Source organism: Struthio camelus, chromosome 26, assembly GCF_040807025.1.
Source record: "Struthio camelus isolate bStrCam1 chromosome 26, bStrCam1.hap1, whole genome shotgun sequence".
In the NCBI taxonomy this organism is placed as follows: domain Eukaryota; kingdom Metazoa; phylum Chordata; class Aves; order Struthioniformes; family Struthionidae; genus Struthio; species Struthio camelus.
In genome coordinates this window covers 5575257-5588273 of record NC_090967.1, presented here as the reverse complement: position 1 = coordinate 5588273, position 13017 = coordinate 5575257, and the positions used below count along the sequence as shown (strand labels likewise).

General features: G+C 45.2%; 2 protein-coding genes across 3 annotated transcripts in view; both read right to left on the bottom strand.

Annotated features, from left to right (window-relative positions):
• Window positions 1-5411, bottom strand: part of ARHGEF18 (Rho/Rac guanine nucleotide exchange factor 18) — a 54227-nt gene extending 48816 nt beyond the window's left edge. The window contains exon 1 of one of the 2 annotated variants that reach the window (XM_068920428.1): window positions 3836-5411. In XM_068920428.1, the coding sequence (XP_068776529.1) occupies window positions 3836-4043 (208 nt within the window). In that variant the 5' untranslated portion in view covers window positions 4044-5411. Of the gene's footprint in view, window positions 1-1419; window positions 1986-3835 lie in introns of those variants that run through there. The other variant, XM_009678142.2, reaches the window with a different exon arrangement.
• A 26-nt stretch (window positions 5412-5437) lies between these two features.
• INSR (insulin receptor) overlaps window positions 5438-13017 on the bottom strand; it is a 58007-nt gene continuing 50427 nt past the window's right edge. The window contains exon 21 of the mRNA XM_068920429.1: window positions 5438-11401. Coding sequence (XP_068776530.1) covers window positions 11047-11401 — 355 coding nt within the window. The 3' untranslated portion in view covers window positions 5438-11046. The remainder of the gene's footprint in view (window positions 11402-13017) is intronic.

The following is a 13017-nucleotide window of genomic DNA, read 5'->3' as shown; positions in this document are numbered from 1 at the left end:
GGGGGAGTGGAGAAGCCAAGTGTTTTGTCAGAAGTATCAGCTGATGGAAGCTGTAGCCAGAGAGAAATTCCTGGTCTTCAGTGTTCCCACCTGTGTGATGGGTCAGTGACTTCCTACAGCAGGGCCTGGGGATTAGTGGCCCCAAAGCACAGAGTAACCCCTGAACACTAATCCAGGCTTGCAGATGGAAACAGAAAGCAAGCTGTTAACACACCATAACCTTCCCCTATCTGCCAAAACTTCCTTGCTCCGTTCATGATTATCAGATGTCAGCCTGACAAACTGTCACCTTTAAGTCAGTACTGCAGGGGCGCTGAGCCCCTTCACCAGGGACACGCGAGATAAGAGTTAAGATCGTGGGCTTGATGCATTGGTGTTTGGCATCATTTTCAGGTACCAAGGCATAGCCTCTGCAAGGGAAGATGTGAGACCCCATCCCTCTGCGACACCAGCATCATCTTGTGGCTCTTAGCAAATCCTTGTCCCCTGGCTAGAATCTTTCTCCAACTGCTTCTCAGCTCCCCTGTGCTAAGGATTTACATAGAGGCTATCTCCAAACTGCCCCAAGACCAAATTCCCTATCCCTAGTTCTCCGAGCCTGTTGCTTCCACCTTGTACCAGCCCCTCAGCCCAGACCAGCTCCAAATGTTGCCCCCAGCCTCTCGATTAGGCTGAAGAAACAGCTTTACCCCGTCTGCTTGTGAGCTCCTGAGTGAGACTGAACCTTCTCCCCTCTGTTCAGCTTGTGCCTTCAGCCCTGCTGAGCAGACCACAGCAGTTTAGGAAAGGTCCCGGGCATCTCCACAGCAAAGCACAGCTTGGGCTGGTGTCACACACAGGTGGGTGGCAACAAGCATTTCCCTCATCCAGCCACAAACCCCAGGCGGTCACCTGCCCAGCACAGCCCTCACCTCTGCTTGGGTGTCCTCCTTGACAGCTAGCGTCCAGCCCAGGCGTGGATGCTTTGGAGGGGGATCTGGAGGACTCAGCTGCAGGGCTTGGCCAGGCCCCCATCTCATGCCAGGCCAAACGCTGTGGCTCCCAGCCATGGGTGGTGCAAAGGCCCCTTTCTTTGGCAGAAGGCACCTTTGCACACCTTCAGCTACAACACGGCAACCAGCAGAAGCCAGGACCAGCACCCTTCAGGTGTTCGGACACCTCAGTTCTGCCCCAAAGGTAGCTGCAAGTTAAACCTCAGCCTCCTCTCCTCCCCTTCACTTGCAGCAGGGCTCCTTGTAGGCTGAGGCTCTGCGGCCCAAGTTTTGCGTTCAAGTGTGCGTACTGAGGGGAGAGAAGGCTCAGCAAAGCCCAACGCTTGGCCTTTTTGCTTCGAGGTTAGTTGCGTCCTCCTGAGGCCTTGAGGAAGATGAACGACAACCCCAGGAACGTGGAATGGAGCTCATATCGAGAGCGACTTACCCTAAGGACTGGAGACATCTCCCCAGCAAGTCCTCCAAGCACACCTGCACCTGACGGCCCCACTTCTTCTCCAGATGCTGGAACAAAGCGAGGAGCAGAGACTCATCGGGGAAGCAGCAGCCACGCAGTCGGTTTGCTCACGAGGACCTCTGGCTCAATCGTCTCACCACTTCCCCTTTCTTAGGGCACAAACAAACCCGCCTCCTTCGACAAAGGGATTGGCGCTCCCACTATGCTCACATCCTCCTTCACGGGGGATCAAGGCTCTGGAGGGTCAAACAGAGCTGCCTCAGGCCTGCACAGCCCAAAATGCCCACTTGGGAGCCTGGAGAGCAGATGAACCAGTGATGGATGTGAGGCCAGCAATTGCTATAAGCTGCTTCCTGTTCCGTTCAAAGAAAAACCACTTTGTGTGTGCCCTGAGAGCCTTATACGCACAAGGGCTGTGCCTATGGGCTTGTTGCACCATCCCTTGCTAGCTTCATGCCAGTGGCAGTGAGGCCCATTAACGTTTCCTTGCCCTTCAAGGGTAGCCAGTGCTCACGTGGGTTGACACAGAGCAGCTCAAGGAACTGCACAGAAGACAGAAATGAAGACCTTGAAGCTCAGGAAGTCGCAGTCTCACACAGGATGATGCAATTGCAAAGCACAGAAGCGACTGTCTTGTCTAAATACATCTGTGCAGCTGAAAGACTGATCTACAGGCACTTCAGCTCCCAAAGCAAGCAGGGAAGAGGGATGAGGCTGTGACACCCCCCTGCCCATGGACTGATGTGTGCGCGTACCTCATCTCACTGCCCCGAGCACATGCCAGCCCCAGCCGAGCCTTAATCGGAACAAGATCCACTCACACTCCAATTACTCAGAGACCGCAGCTTTGGCAGCACTTGGAATAGCAATTACCCAGTGCTCCAGGAAACCACAAGAGCAAAGAGGAATTAAGGTTTAATTTCTCTGAAGTCCACAAGAGCTCGATAAGGATCAGATCAGGACTCTGCCTAAACCAGGCAGCTGCCCTAACTGAAAGGATGAGGGAGTTGTCCTCAGCTCGCACAAGGAAGAGACCTTATACCTTCTCCTTCTGCCCAGTGTCTGATGTGGTTCTGGGGCTACCGACACCAAGCTGTGCAGGCAGCATAAGTCAGCAACAAGGGCTAACAGCTCGAGGGCTGGACAAGCCTCAGCTGTCTCTCCCCAGCAGCTACCCTAGTAAGCAACAAGCCTCCTGTGACAGCAAGTTCCAGTTCTGTGGCTTTGCGTAATTTTGCATTTTAGGATCCCCAGAGAAGAAGCCTGTGCCAGCAGAAACATATTTTAAAATATTTTGGAATTGCACATTTTTCATTGCTCTCTTATGGTAACAGAAACCCAGATGGGCCCAGAAAGTGCTGAAGTTCTGCTGAGCTGCTTTACGCAGCTGCCCAAAACACAGGCGTGGGGTGGCATGCTGAGAGCACATCTGACTGCAATCGTCTCTTACACTTGTTACTTTCAGAGGCGCTAGATGGCATCAGCACAGCACGTTTTCTATTAACAAGCAACACACTCTCCCTTCCCATCCTAGGCCATCCCAGCCCTGGCTGAGGTGGCAGCTAGAGCAGTCCTTACTAGATCTGGCAGTGATGGGGCAAGAAGTCCACAGAGTAAGGGTTCATCTCTAGCTCCTCAGGAAAAAAGGAGCACTTTTTGCAGAAAAAGAAAGTTGCATTAGTCATGTGTATAGCAACTCATTGCACAAGCACCAAAAGCTATTCCTGGGTCCTCCTGCCTTGGCCTGGGAGAGGTCGCGGCAGCTGTCCCCAAAGCTCGTCCTGTGCCCAGGCACATCTGGCTTTCCTGGAAGCAGAGAGCCCTGGATGGGGACCCAGCTGCTGAACAGCCCCCGGCTTGCGGGCACAGCCGAGGGAAGCAATCACCTTTGGTGACCGCAGGGCGCCTCTAGCGCCTTCAGGCTGGGCAGGGAAAGACCCTCATGAGAGCAGATGCTTGGGGAGGAGCCCAAGTCAGCCTGTGCAAGGCCTGTAGCCAGCCCTGGGAACCAGGGAAGGAAACATGAAGCTACAGCCATTAATCCCACCAACTGCATTGCCGTAAAATCACACCCTCCTGTCAACTACCACGAACAGCCGGCATGGGCCGCAGCTCCAGCACACGATGCGGGCAGGTAAGGGCTCGCTGCTGCAGACCCTGGCGAGGAGGAACAATATGACAGGGAGCGATTTTTGCTCAATAGGAACAAAGCAAGGTCTCATGTTTGAATAGCAAAATACATTTAGATGAAAAACAGCAACAGTAAGTCCCGAGCTTGTTGTTGCAGCTGATCAGGAAGGAAATCTCACCTCTCAAAAAAAGCAAAGCAAACCAAAAAACCCAAGAAAACACCACCCTAAGATTAAAGTTAGAAGAATAATTTTACCTCTCCAGAGCTGCCTGACACAGGTTAGGTGAGATGGTTCCTGGTGCAAATCCAGCTGCTCAAACTGAGGGATGAAGCAGGTCACCTGGACAGTTTTTTTTTTTTTATTTTTGTTGTTGTTGTTGTTTTTAACTGCCTGCATAGAAGTTTGTCCTGCTAGAAGTGAGAAAAACCGGAGTCTGTGCACATGGAAATAACAGAATGACATTACAGAAAGGCAGCTTTAGACGTTTCAGGCAGAAGGAATCCCTTCACCAATGTTTACCCAACGGCTTCATGCTACCAAAAACTGTACCACCAGGACACAGCCCCGGACAGATCACACAAGCTGTTTTGCAGAGAAGTTAAACAGGCTTCAAACCACAAGCCTATAATTGGCAGATCTATTTTTTTTTTTTTCTTAACACCATTCATTTTGTAACTGAAAGTATTGCTTATTCCAAGATATGAATTTAATGCTTTCTCTGTGGTAAAGCAGCATTCAGGGCTGCGCAGACAGCAGACAAAATGAACTGAGTTATTCTTAGATAATTTATTCAGAATTTTAATATAAACAGTTAATTGTTCAATATTCTGACACACAGCAAGATTTTTTTTCTTAATACTCAAAGATATTTTCTGTACATGTCACTGCTTGGCTCTCATATATGAAAACATTGAAAAAATAAATCAAGTTTTTGGGGTTTTTTTGTTTTGTTTGTTTGTTTTAAACCATGGCACATTTGATCCTTTATTTCAAACAAGAGGTATCTGCAATACTACTTGTATTCTGGAACCTTTTATATGCAGAGAGAAAGGCAGAGCAGCAAGATTAAACAGGAAAAAAAATGAAGACTTCACAGAATGTCACATAACATGTAACTGAAACTGTCTTTCGTTTATTTAAGGTGCAAGCAGAACAACATTTGCTTTTGGCTGTGTTTGATAAAAACCGATGTCCAGTACCCAGATCCACATAGTTCCTCAAACACAAACCATTGTTCTGATACTTGAAGAAAATAGTCGTTGCCCAAACTAAAGCAAAAAGGTAAAGCTTTTCTTTCTACATCACATTCTTAACTTTTCAAATTTGAAAAGTGGCATTTCCAAAAACGAACCTCCATCAGCCAGTTTTCATGGGACTCGGTTATGGGATAAGCATTCAGAAACTAAGACTGCTAAAGCGTTACCAGATGCTGCTAGGCAAATTCAGATTTAACAGAAGAGCTTTGGTAACAAGTCCAGCTATGATACTCATATTTCTTAGGTAATTCCATCCTGAGCTCAAGCTGTGTTTTCTGTCAATAGTACTAAACACTCAAGTCTTAGTAATACAAAGTCAGAGCCATACTGGGGACTCTGGGTCTTAATACTGGCTGGGATTCAGCAAAGTGAGCATGTATATGCCCACATTTAAACTCCGCTGATGGCTCCTCTTTAGTTGCCCGAATTATTCCAGGTACCCTCATCCAGGCCAGACCGGGCTCTCACAGTGGCTTTCTGCACTGAGCGAAAGGAATTATTTAGCACCATCAGCTGGAACAATGTACTCCAAACAAAATGACTACCAAACCCATCATTTCATGCCGATTCAAATATGCTGGCAAAAAAATAACAACACTGTAGGAGTTAATACTAACTTTATTATACAATATTTAAAAAGTCATTTCTCTACCTGTCCCCTTATAGCTTGCATTGTGCTGCAGTTGATTTGCTGAAACTGCAAGAATAAGTGCTTACTTTTGAAAAGGACAAGCAATTTAATTTTAAGAAATACACATTTAATGACAGCAGATTTAATAAAAATAGTAGCTTTATGATTGCTTTTGAATAGTCAGATTCCTCCAAAAGTCAATTTTACTACTGGCTTCACTCTTGTGATATTTGTAACAAGGCAAGCCAAAACAGAACAGGTTGAAGCTTGTTAATGCTCTTACACCAACATTCACATACAGTATCCAAAGCAAAGTTAACACAGAGCCAAGCAGAAGGTAATAAAAAGGCCAAATTTAATTAAGTTCATACAAATATCAACTAATCTTACTTTGAATTTTATGCATTTCTGAAGTTACTATTTCTTGATTCAAATTCATTCTACAGCTCCTTTCCCTGGAAAACACACACAGGAAACTATGAGGGGCATCAGCTGCTCTGTGGAGGGGAATGAGCTCCTGACACGCCAAGTCCACCTGGTCTGCAAGTCTTCACACCAGAAGTCAGGTGAGGCAGCTCTGAGGGAGGCTAGGATATAGCAAGAGGATCAGAAGGTTTTCTGCAGTTTCTTGTTCACTCTGCTATTACTCCACAGTCTCTGAACCAATCTCACATGGATCACAGGAGCACCTAGCACAGCCTTTAGACTAAGGTTTTATGGCACAAAAGATACTGGTTTACTTTCTGACTTGTAAAGCAAGGTTCCAGTCTTGGTATGAGGAATCACTGCTAGCAGTGAGGGGCCCGGAGTACCTCAGGGTCCATCTTCCTATCACAGTGACATTAAGAGGGAACTTGATTGCCTCTCTCCCTTCCCCTAAACAGGGAGGCTCAAGGATAACTGACACAGTACCCTTCTTGCTCCTGTCTTTTCGTATTTGCCTTAATCATATATTTAGGTCAGTAACACAATAAGCAACTCTGAGATTCTTCCAAAGAGATACCAACATTATATGCAACATACTAAAGTTAAGCGTTAAGTGTCCCATTACTATAATACAAATTTAGGAGGAAAGAGATATACTACCCATAAATTAAAAGTACCCTTTAGCAACCTAAGAGCAGCCTCTTCATACCAACACAACTGCTTTATCATCAACATAAAATAGCATTGTTGCAGCTTGGTCTATTTCCTATCACATTTCAGACCCTGTGCTGGCACAGAGTTTATGTTGATTAGCTCTTCTATTTTACAACACAGAGTATTTACAAGCAGCCAAGAAAGATATGTTTTTAACCTAACAGACAAGCTTTGCAATGCTGCACTGTACTGCAAGAGAAGTACCAGATCTGCAAGAGGCATTCAGGAAGTGGCAATTGAATTTAACGTGCAAGTGTTTCTCAGAAACCTCTCCAGTGTCATGCTTCAAATATTTGCTCAATGAAAACACAGCAGAGCATAGAAAGCTGTTTCTTGTGCTTCTTGCTTTACTAGCTTTAGAGATGGTGAAGTTCTGACTACCTGGTGGTGCCCCTCACTGTCCCTGAACCCTGCACAGGAAATGACAATTTCTCAACAAATTTAAGGCTCTGCCCTGCTGCCCTGTGAGGCGAGTGGGAACTTCTCAGCTGCCCTTCTGCAAAGGGCAAGATCCAGCCCCACAGCAAATGCAATCTCAAGAAAAGAGAGAGCTTCCCACCTGGTGGTGGGAGCTGCCCTCCTCCAGCCACTGCACCTGGTTTCCTGCACTACCACTTGGCTCCTCCTTATCACTTAATAGCAGCATGTGCTTGTGCTTCCGCTACAGCTGCGATAGTCTCACCCCGGTAGGGATCTTACCAAACTGAACAGCAGCCGCTCCCCAGACGAAGGCATAGCCACCTGTTGCATAACACACCTTCCTGGAAATGAATTCTGAGTAACACCTCATATAGAAAGCATTTCATCTAACCTATGCAATCTCAACTTATACACAACCCCTGTTGGCATTGAACAGGTATCAGCAAGATCCAAGCGAGGGACTTCTGCATCCCTACAGTAAAGATCTTCCAACAACAGAGACCAAAGTGTCAACTGTGGGCTGAAAGCAAAGGATTTTCCAGAAGTGAGAGCTAGGCTTTATAGAAGATCGTCATTTATTCTTCCTAATTCTACAGGTAAGTGTAGGTAGGTAAGTGTAATCTTTAATAGCCATGGGTAGCAACTACTAGTGTTATTTTTTTGTTTTTAAAGGGACTAGCTGTGGGGAAAAATTATATCCTTACCATTAGTACCATACGTCTTTCCTTATCCTTGGCACAATATAGAAAGGGTGACTAGAGAAATCTTTATGCACGGTATTGGGTATAAACAACTGCTCAGTTTGGTGCAGAGTGAAGATGACAATATGAGCCACGTGAATGGACTGCCTGTCCACAAAGCAAAACACATATTCCCTTGTTCAGTGATCCGAGTGTTGCAAATCATGTGAACTCAGAGGGCCAACCAATATCAATTAAATTTAAAAGCCTGACCCAATACAAGGTTCCAACGTTTGTTTATGTAATAGATCTTCTATTCCTACAGTTACGATCGCTGCAATTTAAAATCTGACCAAAACAACAATATGTGGGAAAGGTTTGTTTTAGAAGGTCACACCCTACTGGCATCACTCCAGATTACCTGTGCATAGTGAGAAAGGCATGTGACCAAGATACCCAAATTCAACCAGAACAAGGGCTAGTCACAGTCCCTGGTCCACACGGGCAAATACAGCTCCAGAAGGAAGCTTTCTATTCCTTTTAGGTCATTAATTTGCAAAGTCCAAACATTTAAATGGCTCTTTTGTTCTCCTACCCCCCCCCCCCTTTTTTTTTTTTAAATAATCACAACAGAACTAAGAGGATGATATCAGATCCAAATTGGCTATTGTGCATGTGAAACTGTAAATAGGTTCCCTTTGGTCACTACTGCTCAGATTAGTGATAAACAGTGACTAGCTGTTCTCTTACCCATTCTTTTCAGTGAATGGTCCCTAGTATTGGTATCAGCTGATATTGATTTCCCCTGATCCACAATAGGTCCAGACCAGAATATTTAAACAAGTTTAGAGGTGCGCAGTATTAAAAATATCCTTAAGAAACACTGAGGTAGACTGCACCAGAACAGGACAAAAATAATCCCACCATATCCACCTGCCAAGTTTTTACCAATACAAATTTACATGTTCTGTGTGTTTAAGAAAACAAATTGTTTGGTTTTTTTTTTTAAACAGTGTTTTATATATTAAAATAAATAAAAAATTTCTAGTAAGAAAAACTTCTCTTCCTTAGAAAAGTGTGAGAATATGTCTTCTTTCCTGCAGTGTAGCATAGAGCTGCTAAACTACTTTGTAAAGCAGAAGAAATGTAAACGAGGCCTTTAGAAATTGAAGGTTCTTACCCCATGTCTATACTGTCTATTTTCCATCTAACTTTGTGAGCAGTCTTTTTGTACCTTCCACCTTGGTTCAAACAGACCGGATTCAACAAGCACAAAGGGCTGACAATTCCTTGTGGTGCACGGAGTCCATAATCCTCCACAGATGTTGTCCTAACAGGTTTAACTACAGTTTGGCTTAAGCGGAGCAGGATCCGAGGTACTTTCCTACAAACTCCAACCCTGTTTCATTCAGTTACAGTGAGAAAGCAGCAGCACTGCCTGGGCTGGAATAAAAAGCCATATGCCAGTTTTGTGTAGCATCCCCACTCTCACCAAGTCAGGAAAACCTCATTTCCTCCCAGCAGAGAGAACAAATAGGCATGTTCTTTTTCACTGGACTCCTCCAAGAGGAAAAGCAGAGAATTGAGCAATCTCTCTCCCCTTTTAAAACCACCTCCTGTATTACAATGGCCTGCAACATAATTTTCATTTCTTGCTTTAGCACTTCTTTCTGCCAGCACACTCCCTCATCACTGAGAGACACATTTAGTTTCACAATTATTTTCTAACATCTTGTGCTCATCAGCTCTGTCTTTTATGCAAACAGCAGCAAAACAAAGCACAGTCCAAAAGACAAGAGTTAACATCCTGAAGAGCTGAAAGCAGTAGCTAACACGTGTGCCCTAGGAAACGTGCAGGGCACAGCGCAGGTATCTCAGGAAAACATCAAAGGCCTGCAGGCAGCACTAGGCCAGACGCCTGAGCAGCAGCAGACAGGCAGCGGGCAGCTAACCACAGTCACGTTCAGCTTCTGCTTCATGTACAGAGCAGGCAGCCTCGTGCTCTCCCCCCTTTGGATTAGCTTAGTGTCTCTTTTTCTGTTAGAGTCCTTGCTCTTCCCCTTGCTGGTTTCTTCTGTGGCACAACGCGCACAGAAGGCAAAGCTAGGGGAGCAGGGGCAAAGAAGTAGCAGAACTCAGGACAGGGATATCCCGGTGTCCTTCAGCCTCCGGCAACCAAGTTACGTCCCAACTACTTTATCTCAGGGCTTCAACTGGAGCCAGCTGACTGCATTATATAAATCACGAAACTGTATTATAAAGCCTCGTCAAGTATAAACTTAACATGTGCTTCATAGCTCCTAAAAGGGTAATCAGCTAAAATTAGTTCATTCTGAAATCTTTGGACCACTTCAAGACCAAACAATCCCCCAAATTCTACCCTCCCAAAAAGGATCATAAACAGGCAATAATTTATATGAAGTTTAAATTTAAACTAAAGACATTTTAAATATGTTACAACAAACAAAATATATACTCAACGCTGCAAGAACAGAAAACTTGGTATCTCAGGTCAGGGGACTCCTACTTTGTTTGGTCTTGAAAGTACCCATAAATCTCAGATTTCTGCTCCTTTGGCTCCCAGCACATTTTCCTCATTTGTTAATGAGAGAAAACCTACTCCCAAGAGTCCTTAGTATAAAAATAATCTGTTTAGGATTCAGTCACTCCAGGGAAATGGGGAAAAGATAAGTACACACTTCTGAGAAGAGGAAAGCTTCTGTGAGAACATACAAAACTTAGGTACAAAAAGAAGTGTATATTTTGATATACATATACACCCCACATATATATATACTGCACACACACGCGCACACACACACACGCACGCACCCCTGGGATTTAACCCATTTAAAAAGTATGAAAGCAGCAGCTATTGGTCAATCTGAGGATATGGCGCGTCTCGTTGATGGGTGTTGAATCCTTCAGCTGTAGTGAAGAGTATGCCTGAAAGCCTGGAATTCTACTGAAAATGCTTTTGTCCTGCAGAAGTTTTGTTCCGCACCGTTACACTGTAGCTCAGATACCAGCAAATTTCACTTCTTTTGTTGGCAAACGTGGATGCTCCTCCTTTAGTTTAATTTAAAAGGTCACTTCCTGTTTTGAAACCATGGTTACAGAACGGACAGCAGCCATGGAAACCTTTTCCATTTATGTTCACAGATAAGTCCACTGACAACCAGTCAACTTGGCAAAAAAAAAAAAAGTATTAATCATAAGATGATTAAAAATCTGAAGAGTTTGTAGATGTGTGTCATACACTGTGGCAGCAATAACAAGAGTCCTGAGATTTGTGGAGGGGAAAAAGCAGACACAACCCTTGGGCCAAACAGGAAGCGTTAGGAAGGACTTGACCTGGGCATGGAGAGAATCCGCCCATTTTTCTTGCCACCGTTCATGTGAGTGTAAGGTATGTGCTCTTCATAGTTCCCCTTGAGGGCCATGGAAGGTCCATTGTCTCGCCCCAGGACTTTGTCCCTCTGCGAGTATGAGGAGGGATCAAGGGGAATGCTTTCCATGTTCTCAAAGTCCATCTCGTACTCCTCTGTTTCCAGAGGTTTGTTCTCCTCACTGTAGAAGAACGAGACCTCATGGAAGCTGGGGTGCAAGTCCTCCTTCAGCATCTCAATGATTTCAATGAAGGTGGGACGCATTTTAGGGTTGTACTGCCAGCACATCTGCATCAGGCTGTGCCTGCATCAGGACAAACAAGCGTCAGGGACAGGGAGAAACAATTCCACACAGGCAGGGCCGGCACAGACCAACATTTGTGTCCGTGTCAGACCACTCCCAACAGGGTCTATTCTTCTGGTCCCCAATCCTCCTTTCCCTACTAGAGGTGTTTTTGTTCTTTTTCCAGGCTCCATTTTTGCCTGTAGATCCTTACGCTCCTTTTTCACTATTTCTGTCTAAATCAACAATTCCTTCCATTGTTCTTAACTAAGCTTCCAAAGGAAACAGGGCTGTAGTTCACATATTCTGTGCGCATGCGCACACATGCTCATATCCATGTCACATTTTTTTAATTCATTGACTAATTTCACCTCAACCTGAAAGATAACTAAGTTCCTAAAACTTCAAGGAAAACAGGAGGTTGTGCAGAGGACAGAAGTCCTGTAAACACCCCACCTAAAAGAAAGACTGCAGCAAGAGGTCGTATGTTATCAGAAACCATGAAGAAAGAACTTACAAACGTCCTAAGTACAAATAAACTTTCAAACTGGAGCTTGCAATTAGCCACGAGAGACAAGTCCCCAGGAGAGCAGGCTTTTATCAGAAGGATACTCACAAGACATGTTTATTTTTTGGCTGTGGAGCTGGACATGCTGTTTTAGCTAGAACTGGGCTGGGGTAAGAGGTTACTGGAACCAGCTAGTTACTCTCAGCATTCCCTTTCCCAGCCAGAGCTCCTTCCCATCTCTGCGCCCTATTTCACTTGTGGCTTCTTACACCCCTTCTGTCAAAATGACCTAGCTCAGGTTAAACACTTAGTAACAGGATTTTTTAATTACTCTGACAGAAACAGCTTAGGGAGCATCTGCGTATGCAGCCGTGCTGGCAGATCTGGGGATAAAATAACCTTCAGACAGTGAACGTCATGAGCAACTGTGGACAGTAACCCTTAACCTCGGCACAGAAGAACGTCTGGCTTTGGTTTCTGATCCTCTTTGTAGGGTGTTTTTCACTGTGTCTCCACGCAGTGCCCCCTTTTTTCTCTCAGCTTGCAGGCAGCCTAGCCTTGGTCCCTTAAGTGGAGCAATGAGTCTGCCTCAGAAACGAGGAGGCCACAGACATGATAAACAGCTGTTGGCTCAGCCAAGCGTTCCCCTACCTTTACCTTCTCATTAGCCATATATTGGATTTCTGAAAATTAGCAGTTAAATGCTGCAATTCTCAAGGCAATGCAATACCAAACTATTTACGTAGTACAGAGAGATGATTTACGCAAAACCTCAGCAGACCTTGGATTAGCAAGCTGCTTTCCAGCCTCTGCAGCCACGTGGATGCAGACTGTGGCCAGGCCCTGCCGCGTTACACAGGGAAACCGCCATTCACTAGTGTGCAGCAGGGCAAAAGTATTTTGTTTGGGGCAACTAATGCAGTACTTATTTGTAGTTCAAGCTTTTCCGGTGCTTTATACTTCATTCTCTTGAGTCTGTACTCCTGATGTAAGATCCAGGCTGGTTTCATTTCCCCATTCTAGGGAAATGGGCTGGCTTGGGACTCTAGCTTTAATTTCCTAGCTCTCTGAGGATGTGTTGGCTGCATTTCTAGGGCAGGTGGCTCTCTAAATTCTGCTTTGTTCTTCC